The 11,169-nt window shown below is 38.7% G+C and overlaps 1 protein-coding gene across 1 annotated transcript in view; it reads left to right on the forward strand.

Moving 5' to 3' along the window:
- The window catches only part of RELN (reelin), a gene marked incomplete at its 5' end in the record, with an annotated part of 426,427 nt that overhangs the window by 413,711 nt on the left and 1,547 nt on the right, over positions 1-11,169 (forward strand). Inside the window, 3 exons of the mRNA XM_015571214.1 lie at positions 1,307-1,504; positions 2,175-2,273; positions 7,332-7,337. Of these exons, the coding sequence (XP_015426700.1) occupies positions 1,307-1,504; positions 2,175-2,273; positions 7,332-7,337 (303 nt within the window). The remainder of the gene's footprint in view (positions 1-1,306; positions 1,505-2,174; positions 2,274-7,331; positions 7,338-11,169) is intronic.

Genomic DNA, 11,169 nt, shown 5'->3' on the forward strand with positions numbered 1-11,169 from the left:
GGAAGGGACAGAGGAAAAAGAGACCCCGGGGGGTTGGATTTCCTTCCCCACCTGGCCTTCCCTGCTCTGCCACCGTAGCCAGTGCGAACACAGCTTTTTGTCTGTTTCATTCAAGAAGGATCCCCAGGCTCTTTAAAGGTTGTAGAGTACTGGGTTAAAATAGTACTCGAATGCTGAAAGCTGTTCAGTAGCTCCAAGTATATTTGAGAATTAAATATTTGGTTAATAGGAATGTGGGTGTTTTCTTGAGGTTTTTCACTTTGGAAAATATTAGTAATGTCTTTTCAGAGGCATAAAGGCAGGTTTGGGGCCTTTGCTATGATAAACAATCAAAATATAATAAAATTGATTCCTGTATGGTAACTGTGGAGATGCCAAAAGTTGGTGTGTCCCCCAGTCCCATTTTTTCCTATCAACAAGACTTAGTTCATCTAGAAACAACTTGATTCTCTCCTTGACCCATATAGAGCTACAACTATCCACTTAGCTAACAATTACACACCATGTTGTACAGATAACTTTGTTTTAAATTAATGTGTGCACTTACAAGTCTTAAGTCTAGTGCTTTATTTGACATCTACCCTAAGTGGAACTACTCTGTGCATCACTGAGGATAGATCTCCGATGCCTAAAAACTGTGTCTTCTATGGGTAAGGACTCCTGTGAAAATCAGAAGGACATGCATGTCAGGGAATAGCAGGCGTGGTCCAGAGCCAGTGTGTCTAACGCAGTTTTCCTCCTGCTCTGATCTCCAGAAGTCCTTTCCTAAAATAGCGTGATGATTTATCCTTGTGTAGATGCTACTCAGCTTGCAGCTACTTGTAAAAGAAGCATGTAGCATAAATATTGTGGTTTTATTCCTTGTCCTCTCCATGTCCTCCGCTGCCTGTTTGGCTTATACCTTTCAGAGAATAGGAGTTTCAGGTGAAATACTAGAACAAGATTTCCAGCATCATGAAAAAGAGGGCAGATCTTTGAAAGTCAGAAATGCTTTCTTTGTGTAGGAAACGAGCCTTTTCGAGATTATTTTTCATATGTATCCTGTAAAAGATAAACAAATTTTACTACTAATGTGATTTAGTCATAAGACTGGATGCTTCTATTTTTAACTATCCGGGTTCGATTCCAGTCAAAGGCATATGCTCAAGTTGCGGGCTTGATCCCCAGTAGGGGACTTGCAGGAGGCAGCCGATCAATGATTCTCTCTCATCATTGATGTTTCTATCTCTCTCTCCCTCTCCCTTCCTCTCTGAAATCAATAAAAATATATATATTTTAAAAATATGATTGCCCCTGTGTTTTTCAGCAAAATCATGTTTGTTTTGCAAATCGGGAGCGCATCGCAGACGGACAGCTGCAACAGTGACCTGAGCAGCCCCCACGCAGTGGACAAGGCCGTGCTGCTGCAGTACAGCGTCAACAACGGGATCACCTGGCACGTCATCGCGCAGCACCAGCCCAAGGATTTCACACAGGCTCAGAGGGTGTCTTACAACGTCCCCCTGTAAGTGGTCGGAATGGGGAGGCGTTGTCTCACACAAGATCCATGAGAATCAGAGTTTGAGCTAGAAATTTGAAGTTACTGGACCAACACCACCAAAATAGTGGTGGCAGAACCAAGACTAACCCAGATCTCCAAAGTTGTGTTACTGTTTCCTATGAGGATAACAGGTAGAAACTGAAGCAAGGCATCGGGCAAGAGGGACTAGAGCATAACAACCGTGCTTTTTTCATATTTTCCTTCCTCTAACCAGTATCTCTAGTCATGTCGAAAACGACATTTTTCATTTCTGCTGGGTACGCTTAATGTGAAATTTTCTAAAGATAGGCAACTATGTCACTTTTGCATAGCGTTTTGTCACCTGTGTACCCCTAGCTCCTAGCACAGTGCTCGTCACACCGAAGGCACATGATGTTTGTTGACTGAGTGGCTCTTCCCATTACTAGTGTAGGAAGGGGAATAAGGGGGAGAGGGGTACACGCATTACAAGTCCTTGAATAGCCAATAAAATTTAATGCTTCTCAGAAGCGTCCTGTGACCTAAGCAAATCTGAATCCATACCCAAAGTTTTGTTGATTTAGGTTAGCCTATTGTATGTCAAGTCTGGAGACCACACACCAGAGGTCTCTGTTTTCTCATGTTTAATCTCTTTGTCCATCTGTCTGTGATGCAGGGAGGCACGGATGAAAGGAGTTTTATTACGCTGGTGGCAACCACGCCACAACGGAACAGGTCACGATCAATGGGCTTTGGACCACGTGGAGGTTGTCCTGTGAGTATCTCATACGTAGCATCCCATGTTCATTTTAGAAAGGTTTGCATTCCTTTGATATGACATGCTTCTTAATTCAGTAAGAACTGTTCCTGAAGAGATCCCCTCAGGATTTTGGCTGACACTCTTCAGCAACTCAATCTATAACTTGAGTGGATGTGAAATAAGAAAGCCCCCAGTGTAACTGAATGTACCTTACAAAGCGCAATACGCAAAATGTTTAAGGATTTGACAATACTAGTTAAATTGGATCAAACAAAGTCTCCAGGTAAATGGGAAACAATGCCTTCGCCAGATCTGGATTGCCTTAGAAAATGGAATGACGTCCTGGAAGGGAAATGATATGTACTGGTTAATCTGCAGCGTATTACTAGTTCATGTGCCCAGTTACAAACACCTTCTCAGCGACAGATGCCTGAGGCTGTCTTCCATTTAATGACATGGTTGCAACTAGAACAAAGAATTTGAGGTTTCAAATTCCTCCTGACCAGCCCCAGCACCTAACAAGGGGAGGGTGTTCCCCTCTGGTCTCCCCCCGGTAGTAAGGTTGGCACCACTGTCACCGGCCGCGCTGACTGTTGCACAGAGAGATGACTTGCTTTTTCTCTAACAATCTAGTCCCTGTAGAACTGGAATGCTTATGTCTCGACGGGTTCGGACTGATGGCTCCAAGTGGTTGGCAAGGAGAGGCGAATCTTCTCGGTAGATAGGTTCAAATGTTCATTCTGTTTACCAAATCAATAACGAAATCAGCCCCTTGGCTGATTTCAGTCATTTTGAAAGCAAATTTGTATAATTAATTGGTAGGAAAACTACCAGATTTGTTTTCTTTCAATCATAGCCATGAGCTGAATTTCTCAGTCTTGAGTTAGCCTTTGTCTTAGTTTTCACTGAGGCACCTGCTTGCATGGCATCCATATCAACCCCCCAACCCAAGAGCAACCTGGTCCCTACACAAGCCCCCACTGTGCGCTCTGCTGCTTTGGACAACTTGCTGGGCTCTGCCTCCACAAGACAAAGTTGAAGTTTCAAACAACCGTCCAGACTTCTTTGAATCTATATATGAGGCTGATGTCTTACTTAGATACTAATTTCCTCAGACTGCATTAATCCAGGAGAATAGAATAACCTGCTTTCTAAAATGAATGCATACATGGTAAGGCCAGAGAGCGACGTCCAAATAGACCAAAAATCATCCCTAGAGCCATTCTGCCCTGCCTACATTTTTCAGAGCAGCGCTTCTCAATCTGATTAAACATCAGAATCCCTTAGGGCAGCGATGGCGAACCTTTTGAGCTCGGCGTGTCAGCATTTTGAAAAACCCTAACTTAACTCTGGTGCCGTGTCACATGTAGAAATTTTTTGATATTTGCAACCATAGTAAAACAAAGACGTATATTTTGATATTTATTTTATATATTTAAATGCCATTTAACAAAGAAAAAAAATCAACCAAAAAAATGAGTTCGCATGTCACCTCTGACACGCGTGTCATAGGTTCGCCATCACTGCCTTAGGGCTTGGGCAATGTCCCAATGCCCAGGCCCATCTCTACGGATGATTTGATTTCAGTTGATCTGCAGTGGGACCTGAGTATTAGTCTTTTTTAAAAGCACCTCAGGTGATTCTAATAAACTGGTTGAGAATCAAATTTAGAGTCAATAACCACTTTAATATCTCTCAAGTCTCTTGCCAAGACAGTTTACGTTAATGGGGCTTCCTGTGTCTGACAAAGCATTGCCAACTCCTATGGAAACTTCAAAACGTGACAGTCCTGAGAAGAAGGCAGGATGCTAACTACTGCCCTTAGCGAGGCATAACAATTCTTAATTGGAGTAGATATTTCTTCACCTGCCCCCCAGCCAAGCAATTGCGGTTATCTGTCTTGGATTTCAGAGGTGTATCATCACCATGAGTCCCTCCCTTGGACTACAGTTAAAGAGCACATGGGGTCAAAAGTGCAAATATACTCCCTGGTAGGAAATAACCCTTCACCGCTTGGAGGCAGAACTCTGTTCTCTTCTTCCTGTGGACCTGCTGCCCCAGTGGCCCTCAGAACTCCAGCATCACCACACAACTCCCAAGGAAATCGGGAATACCTGGTGTTGGTACTAAGTTTTATAAGCCGCTACCAACATCATGATATTATTACAAGAATCAAGTTCAGATGGTATGAAATCTATCACATTGATCACATCTATTGTTTCTGGAGCAATAATCGGTATTTGTAAAGACTTCACTTACTAGTACATTCCAGTTCCAGAATTTTAATACTTTGAAGAATGTATAACTCACCAGGCACCTCTCTGCTCTTATTCTGCATTATTGTCTCAAACTCCCAGGGCACTAGCACATTTCAGTGATAAAAGAGTATTGCCACACATACACTGTTGCATCATTTGAGTTTTATTCTGCATCTTCTTTCGAGAATAATTAAATAGTATAACTTTATACACATCACCATATCACTTCATTTATATATTACATATATAGTTTTAAAAGCAAATGCTATCTCTTTAATGAGGATTCAGAAATTTGTTAACATTAAAGGACTTTATTTTTTTTCCTTTTTTGGAGAGACATACGTCATGACGTTGAGTTCAATAAATGAGTTGTTTAAAAAATGCAATACAGAGGATATATATTTTCAGAAATATGTCTTTGAGGTTTTGCTCTTGCCTTGGGAGTCAACATTTTTATGCCACTGTATCCTTTCAAAGTATTTCTTTTCAGAAGCATCATGAAACGTTTTAAAAAGTACTCACTAGTTAATATGCCCTTAGCAGCTATAATTCACTGATTTTATAAGCTTAACATAGGAAGTTCCAGAGAATTCAAAAAAAACGTAATATAATAAACTTCCAGAATCTTTCAACCAAATGAGGCACAAAGAAGCTAGCAAGCTCATGTCATGATTGACAAATACTACTAATTTTAACTTTGCTACCACAGATGTATATTTAGAAATAGAAAGAAGGAATACACCAAGAATTCCTATCAATTCAAAATAGTCTCTCCATTGCCCTAGCCAGTTTTCTCAGTGGTTAAAGCACCCACCTGCAGACTGAAAGGTCCCAGGTTCAATTCCAGTCAAGGGCATATGCCCATGTTCCGGGCTCAATCCCCAGTAGGGGACATGCAGGGGGCAGCCAATCAATGATTATCTCATCATTGATGTTTCTCTCTCTCTCCCCCTCTCCCTTCCTCTCTGAAATCAATAAAAAATGTATTTAAAAAATATATATATATTTATTTATATATATATTCTCTCTATTCACTATACCTTTATATAATAACTTTTAGCTCTATAAATTAGTAATATTAACTCATCAGGTGTGGAGCGGGGAGGAGACTGAGGTCCATATCTAAAGAGATACAAGCCCTACCTAATGAGACACACTAATATGAATTTGTGACTAGGGATTGGGGGGAGGGGTTACACTTTTTAAATGTATTTCCTTTTCTGAGTGAAGACTGGCCTTAGTCTAGCTTTATTACCATAGTTTTCACTTTTGTGCATGTGCACCAAAGTACACATGCTAAAAATCCTTAGAAAGAAAAATTGGTCATGCATGGTATCTTGAATTTAACCTCAGTACTGCCCATATTAACCAAGAAGACATATGAATTTGATGAGAACAAATTTAGCACTTTTGAAAGTATTTCAAGGTTTAGGAATTCATCCTAAATGAACAAGATATATAATATGTTTTTAATTTAATGTCTTACTTTTAAAATACTCCCTGTGGAAGGATTTGAGTTTCATAAATATGAATCTACAGAATGACAAGCCCCCACCCCCACCCGCCATAAAGATAAAAACTGCCATTTAGCATTTAACAAGCAAAGTCATTTATGCCTGATGCTTGTTTGAGAGAGTAATCTTCCACTCTGATGTTTTTCAATAAAACCTGCCCTTGAAAAGCACTTCACTAATCTGCCATGGAACAGATGAACCAAACTGACAGGCCACTTTTTTCCAGCCTCACTAGCTTACAAAAAGTCCTCATTCTGTTACATCTGAATGATGTAGCATAACACAATCATTGACAATCAAGTGTCAGAAACCTAATTTCTCCGAATTCATTTGCTAGTGTAGAACATTTGTTTTCCAGTAAATGTTTGTGAATACATTTGGGCAGATCCCTCACAAGATCCATGCTGGTGGGATTCTTCTTAGGATAAAAGTGAACTCTTTGTCTTAATGTTTTTGTTGGGCACTCATACTTCTATCCTAAGAATCTCCCTCACTAAACTATGCATTTCATCCACACATCACATTTCCTGTGTACGTGTCTAAGTCACCAGCTGTCATGTGCATAATGGAGTGGGCCAATTTTTGCATGTGTATCTTGAAAGTAAATTACTCAGTAAAGAGTTAGCCTGTGTGAATTGATTTATGAAAAAATAAATTATTACCACATTTACTGAAAATTGAAAACCAATATGTTGCTAACTATGATCTTAAATGCATTTATCAGATTTTAATAATATGTGTTCCATCATGACCATCCCTTTATGCTCTTCATTATCAAGATACTGTCATATTTTTGGCACAAATGATTTATGGAGATGAGCATATTACATTTGTTGCAAAGCATATTTATCCTTTATTAAATTTGATTGTTATCTGATATAGAGGACTTTGTATTTTTAAAAGCCCATTCCTTAATATATTCAGAAATAAGTATTTCCTAAAAATATAATTTAAAACAGAAAATAAAACTAATGGGGGCTATTAAACCAGTACTTTTATATTTATACTTTATATGCAACATTTATGCCAAATGTAGTACTATAGCTACATGTACCTTGACATATGGTTATGAGCAAATATTGCATGTTGCATTACATAGAAAAGTTAAATATATGTATATGTTAGATATAGAAGAATAAGGAATAACATCTTTAATTTTTATTTTCAAAAGAGATGAAAAATCCTATATTGCGTCTAAACCTGATCAGACTTTTATGACTAATCACAGTGCTGCATGCATTGAAAGGCATTTTTTAACTTGTGTTATATTTCATTATTTGCTGTCATTGGTTTTCCACTAGAGTAAGGTAAGTCCTGTTACTAATTCTGGGGTACTGTTTACTAATAGTTTCATCACTGTGCCTACATGAACTGAGAAGTTTTGTTGCAGACCTACGCAGTTGAAATATATATATATATGAAAACAAAGTTACATGTGATATTGAGACATACAGGAATTTTTGCAACCTATATCATGTAAACTCAGAGTTCAGTTGAATTGTGATTATTCTCAAACGTAAATGATATTGGGCACAATCAGCATTCCTTCATCAGGAAACAACTTGACTCTGAGCCTGGGACTGTATCAGGTGCTCTTGAAGTGCTCACAGTTCATACATTCATTACGAGGGGAAAGTGAAAACAAAAATGTGAGCAAAAGAGCTAGGAGTCTGATTAAACGCAATGTCTTGTAGAAGATCAGTTGTGCTGCAGATGTGTGAGGATGCCTTACTGCTCCATTCTAATCTAAGTTAATACATGAATTGGCAGAAGGGGATGGATTTATTCATAATATTTGTGAGTTCTAGATTTTATCCTTAGGTAAGATTGGCCCTCTTTAACATATATTTACATTTGTTCCCTAATGGAGATACTTAGGAAAGAAGGTAAAATGTTTATCATTTATTAAACATTTGCAGATTATGCTCCAAGTTTTCATTTAAGCCTTACAACTCCCTGAGGTACCCATTAACAAATGTTATTTAATGTATCAGAGAAAGTAAATATGAAATCTTCAACTTTTGTGAGCTATGTGAGCCTACACTTATTTACACGTAGCCCCCACCCCCACCCCCCGAAAATGCATGGCCTTGAAAGTAAAACGTTCAGCATCCTCTCTGCAGGGGAGTTTCGCTGATTGGCTTAAACAGCCGTGTTCCATCTTACGGTCACCAGTGTTTCTCCGAAAGATATGGCAGTCCACTGGGTTCTTATTTCTGCATTTATATAAAGCATTATTTATTATATCATATGTTTTGGTGATAAATGAATTCATTACTGATCAATAAAAGTACCTAAATGATCTATGAGCTCAAATTATGTCTCCCAAGACTCTGTCTTCTCCATTTCCTTTAAAATCTATCAAAAATCAATTGAATTTTTTCATAATAATAAATGACCTAAGATAGTAACAGTTCAAAAGAACAGAGTCACCAGTTCTTGAAAGATCTTGCAATATCCACACTTCCTATGCAGAAATAGGGAAGCATTTAATAATCTCATATGCCATCTAAGTCCCTAAACTCCCTAAACAGAATTGGAAATTTTAAGTTTGCATTTCCAAGAAGTCATTGGTGTTCATTTTCCCTTCTTTTAATGACTTAGTCACAATGGAAGAATTTTAAAACAGACCTAGTTCATCCGCAGCCAAAGCAAATTATTGTCAAGTAGCACAGTTCATATGAACAATATCTGCTTTCATTGGACATGTAATAAAAATTACTTTCCCTATAATTGCAGTGACAAAGTAAATCTTTAAAATTCTATCACACCTATTATTATTTTGGTTACAGGTTACCTACAGCGATACGTCTCTGTGTATCAAAAACAAAAATAGGCTCACAGATCTGCTCCACACAAAAAGTAAACATGAACTCTTTGAACTTAAAATTTCCCTACTGCCCAATCCTGTAAGTTAGACAGTTCAGAGGCCCCAGTAACTGTTCAATAACCATGTCAGTTTATGAAGTGGTTCTAGAGGCAGACAGCATTTTGGCATAGCTTGCCAAGGTGCTTGATTTTAAAAAGCTTATATACTGAAAAATCTGCTTCATTAGATTGCAACCTAACTTACTCCAAAGATGTTTATGTTTTACAGGCAAAATTACTAGTCAGTTTCGAGGATGCTTTGCAAATGTGGCCCTTTTTAATGTGACTATATAAACACCCGGCATCTATAGCAAGTGCTGTGTGTGTGTCAACATTTGCAAGGATCCAAAGATATGCTACTGATATATAAATTTATTTGAAATTCATAAGTATCCAGTAAATCAAAATGCCCCTGGATTAGATATAAGCTTCCACACTGGGCTGATAGTAAAAGTATTAAAGATCTAAAACCTGTTAATATTTATTTTCTCACATATAAAGATGAAGAATTTAAGTCAGTCCTTAATATATAGTGATATGGAGAAGTTGCTCTAAAGCCATTAAACATGCACGGCAATTTTTGTTTAAATGTTTCTTTGTTCCATTGAGATAAGTAAACATCTTGAGTGTTCTGAGTTTATCCTTTTTTTCATGTAAAATATTTTAACTATTTTATAATCTCTTTGAGTACCTTATATCTTCAAACATGCTTTCAACAGAATAATTTTCATTGCTTTAACTTTGCAGTTATTCCTTATAGTTAAAGAGTAATGATTTACAACAGGAATCCAATCTGTAAGTCATCAAAAGTTCAACAAACATGCCTTAGCCATGCCGTTGGTGAGGCAGGAGGCTCAGGCTGTGGTGTGGGGGTGGGGGAACTGGAGGGATAGGCTGCCACAAGAGTTTAGTCATGGGGAGCCTAATTCTCTCCATTCAAAGCAGAAAATAAGCATGAGGAGCATTCAGATAGAGGAGGGGGGAATCACTTCTGGAGGGGGTGAGCAATTAGTAAAATGCAATACTTGACAAATAAGTAGAAACTTAGGAAGCAATGCTGAGGATGGGCAGATGATGCAGATGGAAAAAGGTCAAGGTGAGTTTGGATAGAGCAGTCTGAAGAGGGATGTAGCATAGTAGAAGAAAGGCTTGAAAAACAGAATAAGATTAAATGTGTAGAAGACTTGAAATATCTGGCTACATTGACTTCGATGTTGCTCCATAGACAAGAGGATGGCGAATGCCTTTTTAACAAGGTAAAACCAGGATCTGAGGGGAAGTTGACTGAAACGCGTGTGCAAAGCCCACGGCATGAATTTGCAATTACAACCTAGTCACACATGTCCGAAGTACAGCATAGGGAAGAGAGTCAGTAATATTGTAACAACTCTGTATGGTGCCAGGTGGGTACTAGGCTTACCAGGAGGATTGCCTCATAAGTTATGTAAATGTCTAACCACTATTCTGTACACCTGAAACTAATATAATAGTGAATATCAACTGTAACTGGAAATTTTTTTAATTTTTAAAAGAAAAAGGCATTCGGGAGGTCGGGCCAAGCAGCATTTCAGCATTCCGGAAAGATTGGACCAACAGGCACCTGCTCCCAGGCTCCCTAGCAAACTTTGCATTATTGCAAATCATTAAAACATTTGCCAATCCAAAATAAAATCCACTGTATGTGTGGGGAGGGAGATACATGCACATGTACATACAATTACACATTCAGTGATGCTTTCTTAGTATTTCATGGTTTCTTTTCAGTGGTGTTTCATAAGGGGGGACAATGAGGAGACCAGTTCAAACCACTGTCATAGCTCAGGGAAAGGGCCCCATGTGGCCTCCAGTACTGGCAGGAGGACAGCTAGTGCCAGTCCCAATATTTTGTGCCTAAAGAGGTAACAGGATTCTTTCTCATGACACCTGACTAGTTCAGTGCATTAGGTCATTCCCCTTTTTACATAGGAAGCACTTAGTAGGTAATGGTCCTTTTAAAAAATATATTTTCCATACCAAAACAGCTGTCTCTACCAGTTTTGCACAATTCTCTGCAGACTCCTAAAACCCATTTTCAGTATTTTTACCAGCTTCACACCTAATATGTATGAATGTGAGTATGTACATACATAGGGGAAATATATACATGCAAATATGATTATACATTTAACTAGAGGCCCAGTGCACAAAATTTGTGCACTGGAGGGGTGGGGTGTCCCTCAGCCCAACCTGCACCCTCTCCAATCTGGGACCCCTTGGAGGATGTACAACTGC

Source organism: Myotis davidii, unplaced genomic scaffold (genome assembly GCF_000327345.1).
Source record: "Myotis davidii unplaced genomic scaffold, ASM32734v1 scaffold125, whole genome shotgun sequence".
Lineage (NCBI taxonomy): Eukaryota > Metazoa > Chordata > Mammalia > Chiroptera > Vespertilionidae > Myotis > Myotis davidii.